A 27,111-nucleotide genomic window follows, 5' to 3' on the forward strand; every position below is an offset into this window, starting at 1 on the left:
TTACTGTGAAATACACTGTATGCTGATACCTGGATGCATTTCTGCTTGAAGTCTAATTTCAGTCTTCCTCTTTGCACTTGCTGAATTCTTTGTGTGGAAGAAGTCTGTCCTGGAAATCTCATGTAGGAAAAAGGATATGTTTAATCTTCACACAGGACTTGTGATATAAAAAATATCCTTGAATGATTTATAATAGCTGAAAGGTGCTCATACTTTTTATTGATTATAAGACAGTTTCTAACAAACTTCAGGGAAAGTGCTATTTCAGCATTTGAGTAAAGCCATTTCTAGATATTCATGCTATAGGGGAAGATGGAGAATTCAGCTGATTGCAGGGCCTTTTTCCATAAAACTCCAGCATTAATTTTTCTCTTAATGATACATTTCCATGTGGTAAATACTGACCTGGAAGCTGTGTTGCAACAGTAATAAGATTTTGTGGGAAAGAGGGCAAGATCAGACTGAATGTGTGTATTTTATGTTTCTCTTTCGTAAGTAATACATCTGTTGGGAATGTAAATGCCCTTCAGATTTCATTTTAAAAAAAAAGTGAAAGTAATGAAAGTAAGCTGCTCAGGCAAGCTCTCTCTGAAGTATCACTGCTGTGATAAGTCATTATTTCTTCGTTTGTTGCAGGAGAGAATTTCGACCAGAGTCCCTTAAGAAGAACCTTCAAGTCCAAAGTTTTGGCCCATTACCCTCAGAACATTGAGTGGAACCCCTTTGACCAGGATGCCGTCAACATGGTAGGTAGAGAAATTCTCTCCTCAAGCTGTTTTCTGACAACTTCAGCTCTCCAGTGGTTCCTGAGTTGTTTACAACCAGCCCATGTGATGTGATGAAGAAGGTGCTTCTGCTGGGACTGGGTGCATCCACAAGGCATGCTGGTTGAAAAGCTTTAGAGGAAGAGGTATTGTGAAAATACAGAATACTTTCAGGCATAACAATAGCAAAATGCTGAATTTCCTTTGTTAGTTCTAGTTAAGTCTACTGTGTGATTAAACAAGTCTAACCACAAGCTCCATGTCTGGCTGAGAAGGGGTGCAGTCACCCAGGACATGTATCCACAGGTGTAAAGGAGGTAAAGCAAACCATTTTTAAGATACACAAAAATTTCACATGGACATTAGTTTAAAAAACCCCCCACCTTGATGCTGCATATAGCAAGGGAGAGAGGAATCTTTACTGAGAAGTTGGAACTTGCCTAAAGTATGGCTTGGTTTAGGTGGTCACTTTAAATGGTGCCTCTGCACCAATGCATCTTCTGTACATCTCTTTCATCTCAGCTGAATTTGGTGTGGGTTTTCCTGCATGGTGAAGGGGAGGGAGGACAGAACAGCTGTGGGTAGTGACAGCTAAAACACTGATAATCCACTGGAAATTTTCCCAAAGAGTTGATATTCAAAGGATGTTCCCAAAATCACCAAAGCACTTGTTAAGAACATATCCCGAAAAAGACAACAGATTACTGGTATTTGAGCTTCCCAGTACAGAAAAAGCTGTTTGTTTTATAACTTAAACAGCTGTTGTAATAATATTAAAGTAGTATTACTGATTCCAGCTGTTTTCAAAACTATTGGGTTTAACTCAGAATTGGAGAATTAGGAACTCCTAATTTTCCATGATGTGCTTCACATTTGAGGAGTGTAGGACTACATGCTAGCTACTTCAAACCAGAGCTAACCTTGGTGCAGGTAGGAGGTCAAGAGAATCTCCTGGCCCTCACTCTGATGGAGAAACATGGAGCTGCAATAAAATGGCTTTTGTAAATGCAGTCTGAATTATGTTCAGTTCACATTTGAAACTTCTCTGCAGTTGTGAAGGTGTAGGAATCTTCTAAGTTCATCTCAATTTCCACTGAATTTTATTTTTTTAGCATAGCGCCAAATATTTAAGATCAAAACCCAGGAGGTGGAAGTAGCAGTGACGCTGAGAACTGATACTCTGGCACTTGCACATGCACAGAAAGGCAGAGATGAGCCTGCTACCAATATCAGTCACTTTGCCCACTAACAGCTCAGCACTTCTGTCCCCTGCTTCCAAATGTGCATTGATGGAGATGATGCAGTATTTGGGCAGGTCTCCATGTCACTTTGCATATACAGAAGAGATGAAGGACTCCAAACGGTGTTTCATCAGCACAGTTAAGATGGTAATAACCACCAAGGCTACTTTTGCCTTTTAGTTCTGCCTTTGAATTAGGGGTGTTTGGAGGAGAAGTGGTGGGGGATGTGCAGCAGGAATATGGCAGCAGAAGGCAATAGCTGGAATTGCTGCATTATTTGTCTCTCAGGTTGCGGTTGAAAATATCTGGTATTCATGAAGTGTAATCATATTATCAGACAAAAATGGAATAACAAAACCAGCAAGAGACCTATTAAAATAGTTGAACTGAGCTGCATTCAGCTGAAATCAAATAGCTGAAGAACACAGCTTTCATTTGCAATGTATCTTGGAGAAAAAAAAAAGAGACATTTACTAACACCAGCAGTATTTAATGGTCTTTTAAATCATCTTTTGGAAAACTTCTTTATTGTTTTGATCTGAGACATCATTTAAAGTAATATCCACCTCCACAGAATCCCTTGAAGCAATTATTGGCCTTTCTGATCTTGCTTTGCTGTATTAGTTCTGCCTATGTTTTCCTTTATGTGAGCTTCCAGAAGCAATTTTCCTCAGAGAAGAAAATGCATAAATCCTTGAAGGTTAGCTTGTGAGAACTCTGGCTTTGCTGGATGCCTAAAGAATTTCAATTGCCTTCTGAAACCATCTTGTTGCTTTAAAAATAACTCCCTGAATTCCCAAGAAATCTCTCTGCCTGTGAGTCTTGTTTTCTGTCCCTTTCCAAGTATATGGAGTTCCCTTTAATAGGGAAGTATTTCTTTTCCCCCCACTGCTTTTTGTTTATCCCTGCCTAATGTCACATACTTTCTTCTGTGGCCACTCTGCAAGTAATGTGTTGTACCAAACTGAAGTTCTCAATAAAGAGGAAAGTGAAATTTTTAGGAAATAAACCTCCTATTTTAGCGCATCGAGGTATCTAAATCTTTGCCTGTATTTCTGGAGTCCAAGGAAGTATCATCTGTTTAACATGTCATGTACCGAAATAAAAGAATTGAAGGTTCTGCAGTGTAATTTGAAGGAACAGGCTTTAATACAAACAAAAGCGTCTTTCTCTCCACCCCATCGCCCATAGTGCAATTGTGGAGCTTGCTGCCATGGCACGTTGTGAACATTAAAAATACATAGGGGCTTAAAAAGTGAAATAAGAGGATCCAATAGAGAAGAGCTGAACTGGTGCTAATGGGCAGTGGTCCAGAGGGGACCTTTGGTTCAGATATATCTGCACCTGGTGATGGCTGGGAGGAGGAAAGAGGGAGGGATTACACTGCGTGTGTGTGTCCTGCCTCCGTGTTTAGGAAAAGGGTATCTCCTGCTGATCACTTGTAGAGGTGGGGTACGGATTACTTGATATCTTTCTGTCATTATGCAGTTTCCTTTTGTTTTTACAAACTGTGTTAATTGTAACCCTTATGGCAGGTATGATTTAATTCCACATTTTTCTGCTGATGGTTATGTTTAAACATAAATAATGAAGTGCTTTGAAAACCGGAATCCTGTCCTTTCATCAGTAATCTTGGATAGTTTTCTGTGTTAATACAAAGACACAATACAGGTGACTGACTGCCATTAGCCAGCCTGCTTCACCAGCTGGCAAAGCTTTCAACCCCTGCACATCCCGAGCTGCTCTTCCCCAGCACTCTCCTGTGGCACATGTGACAAGCACGGATGAGATGGGAAGTGATTGATGTCCAGGGCACTAAGATGAAAGTTTTCATGCATTAACTGCAAATTTGAAGCTTTCTGTATTGCTAGAAAATGAGCACAGGCCCTTCCTTTTGATCTTAGCTTCTTAAGTGATTCTTGGTCATTCTTCCCTGCCTCTGTGTTTTCCCATCTTCTTTCTTTTCTTGCTTTTTCCCATGTCCTCTTGTAGATGTAACAACAGTGGCAGTTCTCTGTGCCAGGGTATTCAAATGTCAATATTCTGTATATGCTGGGCCGTGGCTGAAACTTAAGATGGGTGTGCTGTCGTGTGTGTGTATACTCAGTATATAAAAGACGAGAGAATGATAATTGAGACTTGGAGGAAATTCATTTAATATAGTCTTCTGAAATTATCTCAGCTGGTCTGAATTTCCTTGATGCTTGTCTGTTCCTGATTGTACCAGTAGATATCATTTGCTTTTTCTGTAAAGTGAAAAAAAGTATAATCTTTGATTAAAACCTATGATTTTGGCCTGATTGGATTTGATAAGGCTATAGCTGCCATTGAATGCCCATATTCTAGAAATATTTTTTTATTAAGTAAGCCTGCCAAAAACTGAACTTAAGAGATAATTGTTGTGCAGAATAAATTTAAATAAAGCATGAGAAGTATTTTTTATTACTACTTTGTTGGAGAAGCCTTAACTATGGCACTGCTGTTAATGCTTCAATAAGAAAAATATAAATCTTTTGAATGAAAATGAAGCTGCTGTTCAAAAATTATTTAAGCTGCAATTTCAGCATTTATGTCAGCAAAGCTCATCAACTGAATTAAATTCTACCAGCTCCAAGCTACTTATTTTCCTATACATTACCTTTTAGAGGAATACGTAAGAGCTGTCCTAGATGACAACTTAGGGGCTTGCTAGCATGTTGTGGAGTGATCTGGACCACTTGCCTAAATCCCAGCCAGGCAGGTAGCAGCTTTATCAGGTTGTTGAATGGTCTCTGCAAGATGCACTGGTGAAGTTCAGCATAGGATGTGCCTGAAAATATGTAATTATTTCACTTTACCTCTTCCACCATCAGAAGAATTTAGTCCTGGTCAAGGTGAGACATTAGGGGGTGCACTCAGTTGTGTCCATGTTGACATCTCTTGTGAAAGTTGCCTTCTCATGTTGCCTTTTGGAACAGGAGGAGCACTTGGAAGGGTCTCCCTCTCTTCTTTCATTTGATTCCTTCAGATGGAAGGTACAGAGGAATCTTTATTCTTTGTTTATTAACAAACTGATGTAGCTAGAACATAAGGAGTTTCATGCTGATGCGCATTCAAACAAGTTTTGCTGGATGTTTGTTATTTTGTATTGGAAGGCTGAAAGAATTCGTGAGGAATGCCTGGAAAAATGCCTCAATTTATCACTAGTGCTATGTTTCAGAGAAACACCCAGTGCAGTGGAATCACTGCAAAAGACTTTGCAGAGTGGTAAATAAAAAATGAAGCTTTCATAGATTTTGGGTGGTTCTATGCACATCCCTGCCTTTCCCCGACCCCCCGCCCTTCTTCCAATGTAAGTCAATTTAATAGATGTCAATCAATTGTTTTGCTTTCTTTTAAGAAAATTAGGGAAGATCAAAGAATTTCAGGAAGTCTGTAATTTTAATTCAGTGGTAAAAGATGCTCCTTTGGTGCTCTGATTTTAGATTACTGTGGGAATGATATATGCAAATGGCAACAAAAGCAGATGTCTTTATGTGACATTTAAGTAAATGAGACAAAGGCTCACAAAGTGAAAATAAATTTACAAAGTAATGAAAATAAGTCATAATGACTTAATAGATTGGTGATTTTTGAGGGTGTTTTCCTTTCTTCAGTCATGCCTAACTCTTAAGTAGCATCAGTTTTAAGCTGTTTGGTTTTGGTTACTTTTCAGGGGAGTTATATTTAGTGACAACTGGCTCGTTATGATGTGGTGCAAGAAAAGAATGTGCCTGTGAAGCAGAAGTAACAAAATAGAATTGCAGCTTAGTTCACTGTATATATTTCTTTCCTTTTCTTAGCTGTGTATGCCCAAAGGGCTGTCGTTCAGGACGCAGGCAGATAACAGAGATCCACAGCTCCACTCGTTCATCATCACCAGAGAAGATGGCTCTCGTACGTATGGGTTCGTGCTCACGTTCTATGAGGAGGTCACGAGCAAGCAGATCTGCACAGCCATGCAAACCCTCTACCAGATGCACAACGCGGAGCAATACAGCAGCGTCTGCGCCTCCTCCTCATGCAGCATGGACTCCCTGGCCAGCAGCATCGACGAGGGAGACGCCACGTCCCTCGCCAAGCTCCAGAGGTACAACTCCTACGACATCAGCAGAGACACACTGTACGTCTCCAAATGCATCTGTCTCATCACCCCTCTGCCCTTCATGCAAGCCTGCAAGAAGTTCCTGATCCAGCTCTATAAGGCGGTGACCTCCCAGCAGCCACCACCTCTGCCCCTGGAGAGCTACATCCACAACATCCTTTACGAGGTGCCCCTGCCACCCCCGGGGAGGTCACTGAAGTTTTATGGAGTTTATGAGCCCATCATTTGCCAGAGACCTGGGCCCAACGAGCTGCCGCTCTCTGACTACCCGCTGCGAGAGGTCTTCGAGCTGCTGGGCCTGGAGAACCTGGTCCAGGTTTTCACCTGCGTTCTTCTGGAGATGCAGATCCTTCTGTACTCACAAGGTGGGTGCTGATCTGGTGATGCACATGAGGTCTGTTCCCAGCAGGCAGTTCCTGGGCAGCTGCAGCCACAGAAACTAACGTAAAGCTGTTGATTTTCAGCGGATTTGTGAAACGTGAGAATGCAATGCAAAAATGTGAGACATATTAGTCTGTCCTAATGAAAGAACTAAATAAGTCTTCCTCCAGGCAGTCTAGAAGCCGCTTGTTTAATTATGCATTGTATTTATCACTTATGACAGCTAGCAATAGAATTCACTTAATTATTATCCTTACATTGCCCTTGATCATACTGCAAGACAGCAAGAAACTAATCCTATCTTCTGTAAAAATACCAGCACAACGTAATAAGTTTTGCAGAAAACACTCTTGCTACTTTCTTTTTTGAATTTCAGCAGCTTATTGAAATCCTGCCTCCCATATGATGGATAGGTTCTGGTTAGAGCACTGAGAGTTTTTTAGCACTTAGGCTAAAGTTTTAATGCTGGGTTGTAACCGAGTGGAGTGACAGGGCATCCCTTTGTAGCCCTACTTAAGGTCTTTGGGAACTTTTCTCACACGAATGCTGATACTTCTTGAGGCACTGAGGCCTGCACTTGGCAAAGGCTGGCTACATTACCAGAGGATGCTTGCACAGGGCCTGTCTATGTTGAAGTATGCCAGCAAGCTTTTGAAAATCTAGCCTGTACCTTTTCTCTTCTGCTTGTGTCTTTCTGCAATAGTGTGATAACCTCCTGCAAGTTTTGGGAGTTTTGACATAGCACTGGGCACACTCTGAGGTTTGACACCCCTGGTACAGTGTCCTGTATGATGCTGGTTGCCGTGAGTCTGGTGGTATCTGGGTACCTGGTGGTATTTGGGTACCAAAAGGTACGTGTTGCTGCTGTTGCAGTGCATCTGAGTGCCTGAACAAGTCCAGTTCCAGTTTCCTGCTATCTTTCAGGGGGTTGTCTAAACTTTTTGGAGGTTCCTCTAAGCCTTGCTGGATGTCTGTTGAAATTATTTGAGTTCACAAGTAGCTTCTGTAATGCTGACATGTACCTCAGGGAAAAAGTTTGGGGGGTGGTTTCATCAGACTAAAGTGAAGAATGTGAAGCCAGAAGGTACACATACCTTTTAACAAAAAGTAGAGAAGATGGTGAATACCTGGACTTCTCAAGAGATATGTTTCAAGCAACATCTCAAAAATCAGACAGCTTTAAACGGAGAGGAGGGAGAGTATGGGAAGTCGTCTAAAATGAGTACAGGTAATGAACCTCAGGCTTCAAAAATGAACACTTGGGTTTGTCATATGAAAGAAAAGGTCAGTTAAGTGTGTAATAGTAATACTAATGAATAAGTGACTGAGAATGAGAAAAATGTTCGGGAGGGGTGGAAAGAGGCTGGTACTTCTGAAAATGACTGAATTCAAAGGATTGTCAGTTCTTTGCAGAGCACTTCTCTACATGGACTCCAGGGGTTTGCTTTCAAGAACTGCAAATGAAGGGCTTCTTCTGCTCCCAGTTTGAAGTATGAGCAGAAATCCTGCTGTTAGTTTTGATTAGGCCGCTTTTCCTCTCCCTTCTGCTTCAGGGTGTGTGTGCTTACCCCTTTCTTCCTCAGTTTGAATCATGCCACCTTTGCTTCTTGACACCGGGTCTGGACATAAAGCTAGAACACCACTGAGATACCTCCCCATCCCAGCTTGTCATTCCCACACCGGTTGTATACTCACTGAAAATGGAGTTTTTCATGTAAGCTGGTGGCATTAGGAAAAATCTGCTTGTCAGATTACATTTTAGTAATATTTTGTGCAAATGAAGAACAGCCTGCAGATACATTACTTGTGCAGTAGTCCTCAAGACAGATACAAAACATGCACTAAATAGTTTTGACTCAATTTTCAGTGCCACCAGAAGTTATATAAATAAGTGCTTTTCTTCCAGTTCCTGGCTATAATTTAAGGGTTTACTTGTTGGGTTTTATTTGTTGGTGGTTTTGTTTGTTGGTTTTCACTGTGTGTGTTGTTTGTTTGGTTGCTTTGGTTTGTTTTTTTAAGAAAAATAATATGGTGAGGATTAATCTTCTCCACCCTTCAAAATTTAGATTTAAATTTTTTTTTTCCCCCTCTATTACTGGTGAATCTGGGGATGTCCTTGACATGACCTTTACATCTCTATCTAATAGAGACACAACTTGATGGTGCACAGGGAAAAGCATACAGTTGTATTAGGGAAATACTGTGATTATGTAAATAGCATCATAATGCCGGTTCCCAGAGGTGAGGAATGTGGAGTGGAGGTCAAGTGCAAAGCCTCTGTTTTGGCATATCCTGATAGCTGAGTGCTTGGCTAGCTGTGCACTGTGGCTTCTTTTAAATGTCAGTCTTGCGATTCCTGAAAGAGGAAAACAAAACAAAGCAGCTCTTTTCCTGTTTGAGATATAACTGGACTAGATTGCACTGAAGTCTCCTCTCTAAGCCTTGAGACCCATCAGGGAGAAATGCTTTCCTAATTACCAAGTTCTTTCAAGGCAAAAGATGAAAAGGAGTTGTTGGCTTATGTGTCTCTTGTTCCAAAGTAATGAATGAGAGAATAATTTTGCAAATTTGCCCTTCCTCCCCTTTCTGCTTGAAAGAGGATGGACTTGCTAGACGGTGTTTCCAGCGGCCTGGCCTTGCTGCAGCCTTCCCAAACTCAACAAGAGATTAGAAGATGATCTTGTATCCATGAGTTGCAGTTTCAAGCAAGATAGCATTATGAACACAAAGTCAGAATTCACTGAAATGCTACCGCAGTCAAGAAAGTAAAGCACTGAACCAAAACCTACCTCAGTTCACCAAACTGTTTCGGAGAGAGTGTTGCTAATAGCACATAGGAAAACGAAAGCTGGGGATTTCTTTGTGATTCTCCTAGCCTTGTTGGAAGGAAGCTTTTCATTCAAACTTGCCAAACTTCTGTTATTTTTTAAAAATAAAGAATTATTTTGGAAGGCTAAGTGAAAAAAATATAAATTGTTGCATAACCCTGACCGTACAATTAACCTGCTGGCCATATGCTGAGAACCTGAAACTTCTCACTAAACATGTGACCACTAAGGGCAGATTACTTTTTGTGGCCAAGAAGGAGCAGGAGGGCTCTGAAGACTGCAAACATGGGGAACAACCAGCCGAACAGCTCTAGTCCCAAACTGTATATGCCAGCACAGGCAGTGGGCTGCCTGGCCAAAGGATGCTGCTCAAGTGCAGTTGCACCTAGTTGGTGATAACAGCAGCAAAGGGCTGGCAGGAAGGTTGCACAGAGAACTGTATTGGCTCTTCTGGAGTGGTTTTTCTCTAGTGAACCAGGAGCTGATGATGAAAAAGTCTATTTTTGACCCTGTAGCTGAGGCATAATGTTTCCAGCAGCCTGAACAAAGGCATCCAACTAAATGAAGGGGTGAGGGTGTTGGGTGACTTTACCCAGCTTGCCCTGGATGTGTTCCCAGCGTGATATGAGAGTGTCTGGCATAGCTCAGGGGTGGAGACAGGGCCAATTGGTAGCTGTTTGTACCATGGCTGCTGCTGTCAACTTTGGGTATCTAGTTGCTCTGCTCATAGTGTCCCATCCCTTGGGAAAATGAAGGGATTGCAGTGGGCTGTAACTTCACTTTGCAGCTGTGGTGGTCAAGCAGAGTGGTGGAGGGACTGATGTGAAAGAATGGTGAGCTCATTTTTTGAGCTCACTTTTTAAGCTCTTTCATTCCCAAACATTTTGGACTGCAGGCAACTTCCTTAATCCTCAATTTCTCTCAAGTTTATGGTTTAAACTTTAAAGCAGCCTGGCGCTAAGAAGCTATCACTGTGGCTTTACAAACCAGAGTTTGGGAACTGCTGGTGTGGATAATTATGTCCTTTTGAGGCAAAAGCCACTATGACCAAAGCATTTCAGTCTGAAGATGTGAAACATCTGTGCAGCTCGGGAGCAGCAAACGGTGCTGGGGCAGCATTAGGGCAAAATGCAGAACAAAGTGAGGACAGCTCAGGAGCTGCCAGAGACCTGTGCTTGTGCCCTGAATAGCAAGAACAAAAAGACAAATCCTTAATGTTAATGGAGACAGCATGGAGTGCCAGGGAGTTAATCAAGGTCGCTATTGGTGGGCAGATGTAAGAGACTGCTCAAAGTGCTGACATTGGCCTGCAAAAGTGGTACAGAAAGCTGTAGCTGAAAACACTAGAAGCAGAACTCCCGTGGCTTCAGGTTACATCTTCCTGCAATTAGAGGATGCTTTTAAGTTTGAAAAGGGCAAAATTTTAACAATGGGATTTGAAAACCAAGAGAAGGGATTAGATTTTTTTTTTTTGCCTGCAATTCTTCAGGGTGCAGTCTTTGGGTTTCAGCCTTATAAACCTGGCCCTCTAGAAAATCAAAGCTTGGATTATGATGTGTTCCTGTGACTTTCAAAGGAAGGGCATAAGAACTACCAGACTTCCAATAAAGGAAAATAAAAAATGATATAGTGTCATACTTGTTATCACTAAACAAGGCACACAGTGTAGCACACATCTAACATTGTGTAAGCTTGGAGCTTACAGACTTGCATTTATGAAACAGACTTGCTGTTGTAGTTCTGTTAAGTGTATTCAATTGTAGAAATTAATGCTCTTGCAAGTGCCCTTTATTATATTCAGAGCACAGCTCTCCCATGCAACTGTGAAGATGTAAGGGTATTGTGAATGTCCAGGCTCCCAGCAGTGTCCAAGTTAATAACACTGCAATAGCTGCTAGAATTTCCCAAGGATCGGTAACAAAACGTCACTGACATGAGATGTCTGCTGGAGAGAGATGAATTAAACTATGGGCTCTGCGGAAACCTCAGCAATCCATTTTGTATGTCTGCCTTTCTAGGGATTTAAACATGAGAGGGAACGTGCGGATGAGACAAAGATAAACTTCTTAGAGCTTAGGCTATTTCTACTCATTATAATTTTGAGCATTTCCCAAGTTGTTTTTCAAAGGGCTTGAGTAATTGCTTCTCAAAGATTGAAATAATCTTCACATTTTTTTTTCAGTCTTAGAAATTATAATACAAATGACTATGCATATATATATATATATATATATATATATATATATATATATATAGTCATTTCTTAGAAAAAGGTGGTGTTTGGAAGATCTTTCTTGCGAAGTCTGGTTTGGGGGACATGTTTTAAAATGAATACATGCATGATGCGTTTGCCTTTTGAAGCCTTTTTACACCAAAGAATTACAAAGAAAACCTTTGCTCTTCTCTGCTCATTATTTAAATAGTTGCTCTCCGCAAGGGTATTCATCAAAACCGATGGGAAGCTATTGCAGAGCTAATGGTGAACAGTTTACACAGGGAAAAAATGTGTCTGTGCTGTGATAGACACCCAAGTTTATGGCCTCAACAGCACCATAGCCAGAGGAGACTGCAGTCTTTGTTCCCCTGGAAAGGACAAAAGTAATTCGGTAGAATCACAATCAAAGAATCAAGTATCTTCTTGGTTTTTAACTTAGGTAAAAAGACGGATCCATTTTTAATTTAAAGGATGCTCAATTTTGTTAGCTGAAGTCAATACAGCCTGAAAAGTCAAGTTTTTAAAGCAGCTGGAAACAAGGAGAAGGAGCTAGTACAGGTCTGTACCACAGCTCCACTCCAGTTTGTATTAATAGTGACATGTAGAGGAAGATTTAGCAACCACCTTTAATACTATGCACACGTGCAATCGCACGCTCCATCACCTCTCTGCTTTTTTAAATTAGCACCTACGATCTTTCATTATAAAACATATTTAGCTTTTAAGAATGATGGGGGGGAGAGGGGAGGAGAAGTTAAATAAGGCTTTTCCCTTCTAACTATGGCGAACACCAGATAAACAACATGGCAGCTAAAGCGATCTTGAGCAAAGCTGTTGCCTGCTGGAGTCTGTGTCCTCCTGGCTGCCCTGGCCTGGAGCTGCTGCCCACCCAGGAGGCTGCTCTCCCCCTTCAGAGCTCCCTGTGTCATTAGGGGCATCTTCATGAGTTCTGCTGCCACCTTGTCAGCTTGGCACAGACTTTTGCCCTGCTCTTGAAGGCTTAACCATGCTGGCAATGGGAGCTAGTTCAAGTTTTCCTGTGAAATAATTCTTAAGGTGGCTCTTAATCAGAAACTAATTCATGCTAAACCACTGATGGCACGCTGTGACACAGATAAATTGTATAAATGGAAATTTATTGAAGTGGAAGTGATTTTTTTTTTTTTCCATTAAGCGTTTGCCAACCAGGAAAAATGTGAAGAATTGGCCTGAGTGAATTTCAGCCTCAGGATGTTTCCCTTGGGGCAGAGCTGACCTCCAGGCTAATTCTTAGTTCAGGCAATTAGTTGCAGGCTCGTCTTTTTCATCCAGTGCAAGAAAAGATGTATTTTCAGATTTGCATAAATTGCTGCTCTGTTTTTGTCTTGTAACTCATGTCCTGTGTCACTGACTGGTAGATGCCCTCTTCCATCAGAATAAAGGGCACTGAGATGCTGCGGGTCATTCTGCAGGACAGTCTGCTGTTTATGGCCCTGTGTCACCAACCTGTCCAAGTTCGCTGAAGGCAGCACTGATGTGAGGTGATTACTATGGCAAATAAACATTTCCTGAAGCACTTTTGTGCATTTTTGGCTGAACTTCTCTTGAAAATCACCTGGCCCAGCTTGTCAATCATCACAGCTGCTGGTACACAAACCAGATGAAAGATGGAAGCTTCCAGCATGCTTTGAAGTCTGTGACACTTATGTGCATTGCTTCCGTGGAACTGTTGAGATCTGATTCGCAAACCTTTGCTTTCGTAACAATTTTTGTCTCAGATGTGAATTTCAGATTTCCTTTTTGATCTGCAGTGTGCTGTATATAAACACTACAGATCAGAAGGTACCGAGCCCCTAGACAGCTCTCATAACCATTGTGTACCATTCCTGACTCACGCTCAGAGCTCAAAGCATAATATTAATTTTTATTTGCCAATTTTTTCAATATATCTGGCTCAGCTAATCCAATAGTAGCTGTTGAACAGCAATTGCTTCTAATACTTTGAGTGAAGAGGGAAAATATAGAAAAGCTATTAGTCACAAAAATGTTTTAAAGCTGGTTCAGGTGTTTCCCACTGATTCATTGATTCTTACTCAGTAAGGTTCATTGTTTTTTTCCCTTATTTTTTTTTCCTCTGTTGTTGGCTTTGTTTGATTTAAAACTATTGCTTAGAATTTATTTGTTCCTTTTGATAAGGTAGTCTCTGAGAACATCATCTGATTGTCATCTTCCAGGATACATATTTAAAAGGTGGCTTTGTAAAGCTGTGGTTATACTTTATGCATGTTCAAAAAGCAGTAGAGGAAAGGAAGTGGTGTCCAGGTAACCCATCTTTTCCAATGCTTTCAAATTTTATGAAAAGTGAGACTTAAAAAGGAATAGAAAGAGGAAGTGTTGTCTGTTTTTAAAGCACCGTAGAGGATATAGAAGGTCCAGGGTGAGACTGCAGCTCTGCAGTAGGCTTCTGTGTTACCTTTGGGTAGGTTACTGGAACAGGGAGCTGGAAAACCGCTGTATTGTTTGTTCACCAGTAAGGCTGGGACTTCAATAACACTGTACTGATCACAGCTCAGCTTCTGGTTTGAATGAGTGTTTGTGTGCTCTCACACATGCCTTATGCTGAAAACTCCTGTGTCTGGGTGTTCGCTGAGAGAGTCCCAGGTGAAATTCTCTTCTCTTTGATTATAGCCAAGGATTTGAACCTGTTTTGTAGCTCCTGAATGAGGAAGGTCTTAGCTGTTCTGAACAGGGGTAACATTGATGTCCCTTTCCCTTCTCAAAGGACCCTGGTTTTGCTTTGCTGCAGCATGGGAAGGATTCTGAGATATCAGACTCCTTTGTAGCAGGAAAAGCAATTTTTATGTTGAGCTTTGTGAATTGCTTAACATCTCAGCACTTCTATACCAAATGTGTAAAATGAAAGGAGGATTATTTTGTTTTGTTTTCTCAGTCACTGCCTGGTTTTGGACTTAAAGCTGTTTGGGATAGATATTTCTGCAGGCACAGTATCTGTTGTAATACCGGGCTGATTGATTATTGTCCTGTTATTGTATTATGGAGAATTGACATCAAGACAAAAATTCGTAAAATTTTGTCTTCTTTTAGAAAAACGTGGTAAGTTGACATCAAATGCTGAAACCATTTCCATCTCTATCACAAAACAGAGATTTGTAAGTATGCAGGAATCTCTCAGGGTTTGCATTTTAAGCATTACACTGTACCTTGCAAGCCTTGGGCATGTTTCCAGACCTTTGTAAAGCGTGGCTGAAACACAGCACTTGTGCAGCAGAATGCTGAGCCAGGGCAGAGCAGGTCCCTGCTGCAGTTATTTGTCCTGTGCAGGGACTTGGCCAAGGACCCCTGGCAGAAGCTGCCAGAACAAGGAGTTAGATCCAGAGTCTTTGAACTCAACTTAGTTGCCCTCTGCACTCAGGGGGAAGGTTAAGTGTGAGAGACAGACCCATGCCAAATCCAGCTAAGCAGCTGTTAGGAGGCAGCAGTTGCAATAGAAGCCATAGGGGCCACTTTACCTTGGGATTGTCCTCTCTGTGCAGTTTCTCTTGGAAAATGTCCTGTGTACAAATTAGAGATTTAACTCTGAGCACAAAGAACTTGCTGTAGGGGCTGTGCTCCCTGTCCTGGAGAAGGCAGGATAGTTCCCTGTCCCAAGATGATAGGGTGAGGGACGCAGGTATAGCTGCCAAGCAAAATAAATACTGCACTCTATTATTAGCACTTCAGGAGTGGTAAGAAATGAAAACTGCAAAGTAGAGAAGGACATAACAATGCAAGTAAGAGAGATCACAGAATCACAGAATGGTTGGGGTTGGAAGGGACCTCTGGAGATCATCTAATCCAACCCCTGTGCTAAAGCAGGTTCACCTAGAGCAGATTGCACTGGAATGTATCCAGAGAAGGAGACTCCACAACCTCTCTGGGAAGCCTGTCCCAGTGCTCTGGCACACCCAAGGTAAAGAAGTTTCTCCTCATATTCAGATGGAACCTCCTGTGCTTCAGTCTGTGCCTGTTGCCTCTCATCCTGTCATTGGGCACCACTGAAAGGAGTCTGGTCCCATCCTCTTGACACCTACCCTTGGGATTTTTGTAGGCATTTATAAGACCCCCTCTTAGTCTTCTCCAGGCTGAACAGACCCAGTTCTCAGTCTTTCTCAGTCTCTCCTCCTAAGATGCTCCAGACCACTAATCAAGGGCCCTTCACTTTATCCAGGACAGCATACACCAAATGAGATGGGTGAGCTCCAAGAAGAGGAAGGGATTTATTTCACTGATCTCAGCAAATTGCCTTGATGTGAGCTGTTCATCACTCTGAGTTGTGACCTTCTGTGGATATCACCTAGGCAGTGTTTTTACTTTTTGTGTCTTCTCTGCATATTTCTTGATGTCAGATGAATGGGAAACAGGACTGTTGTGTCCTTTCTCTGCTAAACAAACTTCTCAAAAGACACTTCCTAAACTGGTGAATACTATCTAATCCCCTATTCTAGCTCTAAAGGTTGGAGTAGAACCAGAGAATCGATTTCCTACCTGAGTCTGTTATTCATAAATTAACACGCAAAACTTGGCTTGCAGTTGGAGATTGTTATCAAAGTCTAGTAGTGGTGGTGGAATAGGATCTGGAAACTCTCTTCCCCTTGATGCAAGCACATGTAGTCTGTACAAACCCTGTGTTTTCCATCTGCTTCCATCCTTTCCCTATTTCCTTTTATTCTGTTCTGTCTCCCCTTTTTCTCTCTGTGACTTGGGGAAATGGAGGAATCCCTTGTTCCCAGATTTTCCTCTGTGACCACGTAAGTCTCCCTCAGATGCAAGAATCTCTTCATCAAAAAAAGACTTTATGCCTTATAGAATAGGTGTCTAACCTTGCACAGGCTTGAAAATAAATACAAAGCAACCAGAGTTTCTTGTTTCATTGAACAAATATAAAAAAGAATCATTTCTAGGTGTTTTATTTTAAGTTACTATTCTGGAGGAAGCTGGGAACTTCTTTTGCTGAAAACTGCTGGGTACAGAATTGTTTTTATCTCTGCTAATTGCTAACAGACATTGCTAAATGGTAACAACCTAATAATTTCATCATCCCTATGTGTTTAAAAAAAAAACAGTTTTCCTTGTAGTAAGTTGTTTACAAAACTTGTGCTGGTGACTGTTAAATACTATCATGGCATCAAAGAAGCATGAGTGCATGTTTCCAGACCTGTATGCCCTTATCCAAAAAGATACTTGCAACTTTGCTGTGAAGAGACCTGTTATTTCACATGACTATGCACATCAGAACAGACTTTGAAATCGTCTCATGCGTACTAAGACATGCTGCTTTCTGTATTTGATTTTTAGTTGTTTTAACCTCTAAAGCTTTTAGAGGTATGATACGTTATGAGATGCCTAAGCTTCACCAGTAGGTGTTGTAAGTTGATCCTGTATAAGTGCTCCTTAACAAGACAGGCAATGGACGTGTATAATTATAGACCATTGCACGGGGAGAGATTCATGAATGGCTGATCTATAGCCAGGAATGGTTTTGAGGTGTAACCTTGAGACTGACTTGCATGCATGAAAATAATTTTGAAGATTGAGTGACTAGCTATTATGAAGACAAGATGAAAAATGGTTTTGCCCTGCTGGCTGACCTTCTGCAGATCGAGGCTGGTTTTCCACAGAGAGGTGCTAGCAAGGAGAATGGGTTATGCAATTTGTTGTTTTAATTTGCATATTTATTCAAGTGCATCTTCCCAGTGACCTCCTAAAAGCAGAGCAGTGTCAGATAACAGCACTTTTGCTCTCACTGATGTCTGCCAGGGTATCAGGTTGGCTTGTTCAGGACAACAGGAAGACCCAGGCTGGGTTCCTGTTGATGCAGAAGCAGTCAGTGGAGCTATAGAAGAAAAGCCTTCTTGCCTGACTCAAAACCAGAGTGTTCATCTGTATATCTTTAATTTCATGGAGTCGGGCAGAGGACTTAGAAGAAAGGGGCAACAAGCTCAGTGTTACAAGGATCTGGTCTTGGTGAGGTTGAAAATCTTTTGCTTGCTCAAGCCAAAGCTCGTGAGACTTGCCTGGCATTGTTGAGAACTGGTTTTGGATAGAGCCATAGCGGAGATATCCCTTCTACCACTCTTGGTGGTTACTGGCAGTGTACCTGTGCACTGCAGCTGTGGGGAGCAGTTCCTTTTACACATTGTGAAGAGCAGCTTTCATGAGTGGAGGAGGCCCAGGGTGGGAATCAGAACCGACTGCCCTGCTTGTCTGTGCCACCCGTCTCCTGCAAGTTCAAAGTCACTCACAAGCTTGCATTTCAGTGTCCCTGTCTTTAACTACTATGACATGTGCTGCTTCTTCAGTGTGAGTTAAGATTCCTGAGGAATTGAGGTTTAAGTACTTTCATGTTCTTAGTAATTTGGGGGGAGTTGTTGCTAACGCAGAAGTTGCTGTAATATGGAGTAGAAGCAACCATCTGGTTTCGCGGTCACTTGTAGTTTACAAGACCCAGAGGTCTTTACCTGTTTCCTGATGGTTTGTCTGCAGTTTGGAATTCACTGTAAGGATGAACATCTCCTTATTATCAACATCTGGTGTTTCTTTTTTATTAAACTGTGTTCTTAAATTTAAATTTCTTTTTTTATGTTAATAAGTAGATTGTGGTATTGCACCATGACAGCTAGATACTTGAGAAATAATTTGCTCTTATCCAAGTTTGGAAATATTCTTGCAGCTCAACTGTATTGAATCAGATTTTAATTAGAAGCCTAATGCACAGTGTGTTTACTTGAACCAAAACATTGCAAAGCGATGAACTAGTGAATTAAATACACATTTTGGAAAATAATGCAATATAGTTGTGCTAGCTATACAGAATATTTTTGAGAACTAAATTTCTGTTAGGCATCTGTTTGGATTTTCCATAACAATGATGCTTTTAAATACGTAGGAACTGTAAACTTCTGCTGGTACTTGACGAAAGCGAGTCTCCTGGAAAATACACTCAGCCTTAGAAGTGGTAACAAGTGGAGGAGAGCCAGGCAGGCAGGAGCAAGCAAGAAAACCTTACCACAATGTTTCCTTGAAGTTCACTTATTTCTCCTCCTTTTGCCTTGTGAAAATACATGCTTTTTATAGAATCAGAGTATTATTATCCTGTACTTTAGAGAGATCTTTTGGTAGCCTTTTAATAAATGAATTTAATGACAGAAAAGGTCTAGATAAGATATGAATATTTATGTTCAGCAGTTTCTTCCTGGGGGTAATGAGTTTTGATGAATTAAATAATATTTAAGGCTTTTAAATGCCATCTTAATTTCAAAAGAACATCGTACTATATAAACATGGTCTGTCTTGTTTTGTCACTGACTGTTCTTGCCAACCAGATTTCTAAAGCCAAATGCAGAAAGATAATTCAGTCTCTCTCTCTCCCTGTCTAGATTATCAGCGTCTGATGACGGTGGCAGAGGGGATCACGACGCTGCTGTTCCCATTTCAGTGGCAGCACGTGTACGTCCCCATCCTTCCCGCCTCTCTCCTGCATTTTCTGGACGCTCCCGTTCCCTACTTGATGGGACTGCAGTCCAAGGAGGGAACCGACCGCTCCAAGCTGGAGCTGCCTCAGGAGGTCAGTTTCCAACTTTGGGGTTGCTACTCTGAAATGTGTTATTAATATTTGTGTGAATTCCTGCTGGAAAATGCTGTGCTCAGTGTTGGGAGGCTTCTCTGGCACCATGAAGATTGTTTGCCAGCAGGAGGGAGGTAGCAGGGGAAGTCTCCTCAGCCCTTCTTGGTCCATTTCTGAATTTATTGAGTGCCACTAATTTCATTGGCTTCTAAATGCTTCTGGTTTTGCTTCTTGCTGTGACGTGAAAAGTCTCTCTGCTTTCCCACATCACATGCTTCACCACGTTTTGTTACTCTTGGTCAGTCCTATTGACACAGGGCTAAAGAGCGTTTCATTTGGGGATGGTCCTTGGGAAAATGGGTCTGTTTGATAGATGGTATAAACCTGTTCCTGTCTCCCCACCACTGATGAGAAGCGTGCCCCATCCTGCCAGCCTTGTTCCACCTATGGGTGAGCCCATGTGCTCCTGACTGTGTCAAAGTCTATTACTAGACCAGTGTCCTGGCCTCTGACAAACCAGGTTTGCATTGATACCGTGCCTGTGAACCACCTATAGGTGTGTATACACACACACACATACACATATATATATATATGTAGACACACACACATATTTCTGAAATATTGACCCACTCCACTGATGATCTTTTGGACTGAAGATCTTCTGCTCTCCTGTGCAATGAGAAGTGAAAACTTTGTGTGGTCTATCAGATTTTCCCCAGAGGGGGGGGAAAAAAAAAAAAGGGAAGGAAAGGCCATCCTCCTAGTCTAAGTGTTAAAATCACTGGTGGCAGAGTGTGAAATGGAGATTTTTCTGCTCAAAATTTGACCAAGATTATTAAAACTGCTTCATATTTTAACATGGCCACTGATTACTCTCCATACTGCAAAGTCTTTGGGATATAGCTCACCTGTCTGTTTTGGAGATGGTGTCTGGACCCATCTCTTGAGCATGCCACACATTTTAACTCGGGTTTCTTCTTAAAATCAGTGGGAACCCTAAGAATAAGTGTGTGTATGGCTGTAACATCTCATGATGGTGGCACTGCTGTGCCCAGCTCCATTCGCGGACATCTCCTGGAGACAGAGGCCCTATGGCTCTTACTGAGAAGGCAAGTGGGAGCAGCTGCAGAGAAGAATATGAAGGAGGGGGAGTTTGTATGTGGAAGTGGGGGATAAACACAGGGCAAGGACCATACAGTTTTTATTAAAGAGCTATATTAAGTATTAGGTGGAGGTGACTGATTCTTAGCCTAGGTGGGATGTAACAGTGCAAATCAAGTCTTACCTCATGGATACAATGGCCCAATTGCATGAAATTTGCACTGCCGTGGAAATAACAGTGGTATCTAGCTATGCTTTTTCAGTAAAACCATGCTAATGTTACATAATTACTGTGATTTTAAAAATTATTAGTCATATCCTTTTATTTAGCAGATTAAGCTGTCATTTTCCTTAAATTAAAATTTTAATGTGCTGGACTTGCAGGATTGCTTGAATAACAAATTAAATATCACCAGTGAGGGGAAGAGTAATAGTGGGGTGGAACACCTCCAACCCCATTATGATGTTTAACAAATGAGTGAAAAATACCAACACAGCATTTATCAGCATCACAGGTCCAGTAACTGTGGGAAAGGAAAAGAAAGAAGAGGTATTGAACAGGGAGGATATTGAATCTCAGATTCCTCTAGACAATCAAAAATAGAAAATCCTTCACATGCAAGCATTGATGAAGCACTGTTTGCTTTAGTATTCCTTTATTGTTCAGGCCAGGGGCTAGCTTTCTAAGCTCTTGGTCTAAATATAAACCATTTGTTTGTTACAGACAAAAATTCTAACAACTGGCCATCGTGCTGTCTAAAGGTTACTAATCTCTCTGCATTAACTTAAATCATTAGACGTTTTTGAAGAGAGGAGACCAATTCCCCAAGGGTTTTCCGAATCCAAATCTCATTTTTCAAATTTTGTAAATGATATGCAGAGCTGAAATTAAAAAGCCTTTGAAATGAAATATTGATAGATAAGAAGACAGTCCCTGAGCTAAAGAACTGTACTGATGCATACCACAACTCTTTAAGAGCTGTATAGTTAAGTAAAGCAAACTGTTTTGTATGAAGAAATGCTTTTTTTTGTACAGTCCGAATTTATTAGGCAAAAGTGAGCTGAAGGGACACCTCTGCTTTGCGGAATGAATCCTAACACCCTTTAAAGTATCTATGTGAAAGGTGACTAATCTCAAGCATATCCCTGAAATATCCAATATATTACAACCATGTTTGCTGTGGAATATATTGTCCTGCTGAAAATCAACCTTTTCAAAAAAAAGAGGTAAAATAAGTCCTTTCTCTTCATATAATCAGAAGATTAGTCTACAGTGTTTTGTGAGAAGAACAGGGAAAGTGGCTTGGAGAAGGCGGAGGAGCTGTGCTAATGGCCAAGTCAGGCTAACAAAGACCTGCTCCTGGTGCCCTGTGGGTTCCTGCATCTTCTATTTTGCAGCTTTATACCAGGGAAAAAACCTTGGAAGCTCAGCACCTTGGGAATCTGACCTGGTTTAAGATTTTATTCAGCACAGTGCACTCAAGACAGAGAATTTCAGATGCAAGCTGCAGTTCAGAAGATCAATTACTGTTTTTCATTCTGCTATTATTCCTGAGGGTGCATTTGCAATGTAATTACTTTTTATGTAGGGTTCTTCCATCCCCCCATTGACACTTTCATAGTTAAAGTATCTGCTCCACTAGATTCATGTCTTCACTTAGCTTTAATCTTATGGGCTGAGATCCATCTCCCTGCATAGCTAAGCTGTCTAAGAGCACTCTTTAAATCTCATGCAGAGGAATTGCCAAGATTAAAAGCCTCCATGGAAACAGGGGGTAGAGGGAGTGGGGAAATAGGGCTTGACCTCCCATAGACAAGCTATACTGAGACGTGATCCTGAAGGATTTGCATGGGAACCCTTTTTTGCAGCTTTGCTAGTAGCAGTGTCATCTTTCTCACTGAACATCTCATTCCTTGGTACCACAGCTACAGAGGCTTATTGCAGTTGGGTCCTGGTAACATAAATGTGCCCTTGAGATGCACTAATTCACTCAAATGAATTGTGTGAATTACTGAGAAGTGGTGTTGCACAACCTGCTTACTGGTGTGTCCTTGGCTGGTCTGGGAGGGGATATCAGATCTTTGTAGTGGGTAGTTTGGGATCTGCAAGTCCCAGGAGAACAGGAGGGGGCAGGAGGCTTTATTTATTAATTACATCGTTGCCATCCAGTTGGCTCACCAGGTTTGCTGAAGTCTGAAGTGTCCCAGGTTAGATGATAGAGCTTAAGTCTCCTGCATGTGTGTGCTCTTATACTTCTGGCTGGAAACACCCATGGAAAACAGGGCTACTTAGCAGGGGAGCCAATTCAGTGCTGAGCCTCTGTCTTGAAACTTTTCTTTGTATTTCAGGCAAACTTGTGCTTTGTGGACATCGATAACCATTTCATTGAACTGCCAGAGGAGTTTCCCCAGTTCCCCAACAAGCTGGAGTTTATCCAGGAGATCTCCGAGGTTCTCCTGCAGTTTGGAATCCCACCAGAGGGTAACCTGCACTGCAGTGACAGTGCCACCAAACTCAAGAACCTAGTTCTTAGTGACTTGGTGAATGACAAGAAGAATGGGAACATACCCAGCAATGCCCTCAACGTGTACGAGCTGCTAAAAGGCAACGAGACGGTCGCTCGCCTGCAAGCTCTCGCCAAGAGAACGGGCGTGACGATGGAAAAAATGACCATCACAGCTCCCCTCGCAGAGAAGGAGAAGGGTGGGAAGTTGCCCTGTGAGGAGATGGAGCTGAGGGACTACAAACTGAACGTGCAGCTTCGCGAGGTCTTTGCCAACCGCTTCACACAGATGTTTGCAGACTATGAGGCTTTCGTCATTCAGGCTGCCCCTGATATGGAGTCGTGGCTGACAAACAGGGAACAAATGCAAAACTTTGACAAAGTAAAGATAGCCCCGTATTCATTTCTCCATCTGAAAGTGCTTTTGGGAGGGAGGGAGAATAGCTATATTATGTATATATATAGCCTAGGTACTCTTTAATCCGCCATTCTTCATCTGCCTTACTGAGGGATTTGTCTATTTTGATTACACGGAGCCAGATCGCCTGCCAAAGTAAATCAATGCGGATCCACTGGGCTGGTCAGAGCTGTTTTGGCTTGTACAAACCAAGCTGGCGGGCTTCTGCCCAGCTGATGGGCTTCTCTTGCACGTTTGGTGAAAGGATGGCAATGGAAAGTGAACTTTCCTTTCCTCCTCCTTTCCTCCTCCTTTCCTCCTCCTTTCCTCCTCCTTTCCTCCTCCTTTCCTCCTCCTTTCCTCCTCCTTTCCTCCTCCTTTCCTCCTCCTTTCCTCCTGCTTTCCTCCTGCTTTCCTCCTGCTTTCCTCCTGCTTTCCTCCTGCTTTCCTCCTGCTTTCCTCCTGCTTTCCTCCTGCTTTCCTCCTGCTTTCCTCCTCCTTTCCTCCTCCTTTCCTCCTCCTTTCCTCCTCCTTTCCTCCTCCTTTCCTCCTCCTTTCCTCCTCCTTTCCTCCTCCTTTCCTCCTCCTTTCCTCCTCCTTTCCTCCTCCTTTCCTCCTCCTTTCCTCCTCCTTTCCTCCTCCTTTCCTCCTCCTTTCCTCCTCCTTTCCTCCTCCTTTCCTCCTCCTTTCCTCCTCCTTTCCTCCTCGAAAGAGAGGAAAACCCAATGAGACAAAACCCAAATCTAGTCTTTCTTTTTTCCTAATTTCACAACAGAACTTCTTGGTAATAGGTAGTGTTGTTCTGTAGAGGCTAATTATATTGTTATGGCAGAAGAGTCATGTTATGACTCCATTGTAGTGTGTACACAAGAGTGAAAAGGAAGCTGTGATTAGAAATGAGGAAACAAAGAAACTGTAGGCTAGTAAAAGGAATGAGAAATGTTGGGAAGCTTGCACAGTTACTATTTCTGAGTGACCCTGAAAAGTAGATAGCATTCTTAGCCATCACCCTTTTCAGATACAAGTCCTTCTCTAAGGAGAATGTTAGAGGGGCAGGCAGGCAGGATCAGACTAAGTGTTGATCTGAGTCAGTTTTTGATTAAAAAATGCTGCCATGCCTCTTATTGGTCTTGTTTGTATTCAGGCAATGAACAGTGCAGCATTTAAAAGGAAGGAGTTGTTTAAGTGATCTCTGTTACTACTGCTACAATAAAATGGACTGTTAAGGTCAGGGGTTTTAAAGCTCAGTTAGAGACATAGGAACACACTCAGTTTTAATTGGAAATTCATGATTAATTGCCCTGCTTGACTTCACAAAAGAGCACTAGCTGAAGAGCAGTGTACACCCCTTGGTATATATAACACCTTAGTAAGTGATGTGGTCCCAAGTAGGGTTGCGCAGACCAGAGGCCCCCAGTGGGCACATGTGGTGGTGATCTACTGGGGGTTGCACAGAGCTCGTTCCTGCGGGTGGTAGCTCCTAGGCTGCTTTGAAAAGCTTGGAAGCACAGACACTTCCTCAGTAATTCAATATTCCCTTTACTCTAGCTGTCACAAAGCCTCCCCAGTTGCTTATTTCTCACAGTCATGACCCAAGAGGTGACCCACGAACCAAACCCCTTCATAGATTGATTTGCACCTCTCTCAGAGGTGTTTTCATAGTGGGGAAGCCTTGTCCAAGCTTTTTGGTTGGCTGCTGGATTGGTTCTTTGTTCCAGGATGGCTCGTCGTGTCAACGCCGGGAAGGAACATGGCACTAATGAGCTGTTTTGTATTTCAGGCTTCCTTCCTTTCGGACCAACCCGAGCCTTACCTCCCGTTCCTTTCACACTTCATTGAAACACAGATGTTTGCAACCTTCATAGACAATAAGATAATCTCCCAGTGGGAGGAGAAGGACCCTTTTCTGCGAGTATTTGACTCCCGCATTGAGAAAATAAAGCTATATAATGTGAGGGCCCCTGCACTGCGAACATCCAACTACCAGAAATGCAGCACTTTGAAAGAAGCAGGTACGTTCAGATGGGCTAGTAAAATATTCAAAAGTACAATGTCATTCACAAAAAATATATAGGTCCTCGGTCATCTGAGCGTTGGAGCTGATGAGGAAGCTCTAGAACTACATGAGGAGGACTCAGCGGTGTCCTTATTTTCCCTAGACAAAACCTTGAGCATGCTTTAAATGGTAGAAACAGCAGAAGCCTTTACCTTCTCTTTGAGCTCTCCTAGGCTGGTGCCTTTGATCAACACAAACCAAGCCACAGAGCTGGGCTTTCTGTTTCTTGGTTCAGGCAGCTCCTGTTCCACTGCCAGGAGAGCTTTCCTTCACTATGGTGGTGGGACCAGTGCCAACCACACTGAGGAGCCGAGCCCTGGTGTCTGCTCCGCTGGCCTCGTCTCCCCCTTCCCTTAAAAAGACCTTTTTTTTTGCCTTACGCCATTTCGTTAGAGCAGCGGGGGATGCCGGGGACCTAGTCCTGTGTGGCATATTTAGTAGATCGAGGAATAGATTCTCGGTGTTAATGAACAATGCCCTGTGTACTGAAGATTTGGATTTTTTTCCATTACAGTCACAGGATGCATTTTCAAATTATGCTTGAGTTTCTTACTGTGCAAGTATTTATTTCATTTCCAAGTAATACAGGGAAATTATACTCTTACATTTATTGGGACACATACTGATGAGCTGAGGTGAACACATTTCTCTTTTAAATTCCTTCAGAGCATTTTACTTGTTACAAATGCGTCAGAAATAGAAATCCTGTGCCTGTTTAACTTTTTCTATTTAAAACCAATTCTAATTTGCAGGTCGACTGTCTATTCAGCGTCTAGTTTTGGTAGATATTGTGGCACCGGAACCTCATTTTCTCTCTTGTGAAATGCAGCAAACTGATAGTAATACCAACTTTCCCTCATATTTAATATTCACAAAATGTGTGACCCTAGCATCAGTCCAGCACCTGTTAATTTAACCTGCTATTTCCAGAATCCTTCAAACCCCCTGGTCTCACATTATCCTGTCCATTTCTCCAAAATAAAACCATACTAAGCTACTTTTTTTTTTTTTTTTTAAGAAGGGGAAAAAAAAAGCTGCGAAGTTTCTAATGATAATGTATGTAAATCTTATGACAGTTTCTTTCCCATCACAGTTTTACAAAATAGGAAACGAGTTCCTAGTTGTTCTTGACAAATGGAAACTGGATTTAGCTTCCATGTTTTGCATATTTATTCACTAGTTGTGATATGCTGAAAAGAATGGGCCTGCCCCTTAATGGATGGACTACAGAGCTGAATATTAAAGTTGCTAATTAAATGGTGATTTGCCCCATACACATCCTTTCTCCTCTTCTTCACAGAGCATCTGACTCGGTGATGGGAGGGTGACAGATTTTATTTTCATCCTGCTCAAGATTCGAGATGAAATCCTCATGTCCTTGAAACAGATGACTGAACCACGTTAGTCTCAGTGGAGCTGAGATTCCTGGGGAGCCATCTCCGGTCTTGCCATAACCTCCCTTGTTTCCAGGCATCTCTTGATCTTTTTAGTGCTCCTCAGGCCTTGCTACAATTAGATATGTCATTGCAGGATGGCAGGCCTTCAAAAAGCACCTCTAATTTCAGGAGGAGGATCATTATAGGTGCCAGGTGTTTGCAAAATTCGGGTATCATCCCCTGTGCATCTGCCCAGGGTGAGGTGTCTGGGGCAAAGCAATGTGCCCGACCCCACAAAGAGTTGCAGCCCATGTCAGAGGTCTCCATTCTGCCGAAGGAGATTAAAGCTGAACATTGAATTGCTCTTGCCAATTCATAACCCATCTCATAGGCTCCCGTAAATACCTGCTTGCTTAGTGGCTAACTTGCTTGTGCCAGTTGTGTTGGGTGAAAGCAAAATAACAAAATAACAGCACAGACATTTCCCCACTTCTTTAAGCGACACATTTCTGGATCTGA

The 27,111-nt window shown here is 42.1% G+C and overlaps 1 protein-coding gene across 5 annotated transcripts in view; it reads left to right on the forward strand.

Annotated features, from left to right (window-relative positions):
- Nucleotides 1-27,111, forward strand: part of DENND5B (DENN domain containing 5B) — a 119,929-nt gene that overhangs the window by 53,975 nt on the left and 38,843 nt on the right. For 4 of the 5 annotated variants that reach the window (XM_065035126.1, XM_065035093.1, XM_065035114.1 and 1 more), the window contains 5 exons: nucleotides 637-746; nucleotides 5,827-6,493; nucleotides 18,968-19,155; nucleotides 22,609-23,145; nucleotides 24,941-25,172. In XM_065035126.1, the coding sequence (XP_064891198.1) occupies nucleotides 637-746; nucleotides 5,827-6,493; nucleotides 18,968-19,155; nucleotides 22,609-23,145; nucleotides 24,941-25,172 (1,734 nt within the window). Of the gene's footprint in view, nucleotides 1-636; nucleotides 747-5,826; nucleotides 6,494-18,967; nucleotides 19,156-22,608; nucleotides 23,146-24,940; nucleotides 25,173-25,968; nucleotides 26,056-27,111 lie in introns of all 5 variants that reach the window. The other variant, XM_065035135.1, reaches the window with a different exon arrangement.

Source organism: Columba livia, chromosome 1 (genome assembly GCF_036013475.1).
Source record: "Columba livia isolate bColLiv1 breed racing homer chromosome 1, bColLiv1.pat.W.v2, whole genome shotgun sequence".
NCBI classification, from domain to species: Eukaryota; Metazoa; Chordata; class Aves; order Columbiformes; family Columbidae; genus Columba; species Columba livia.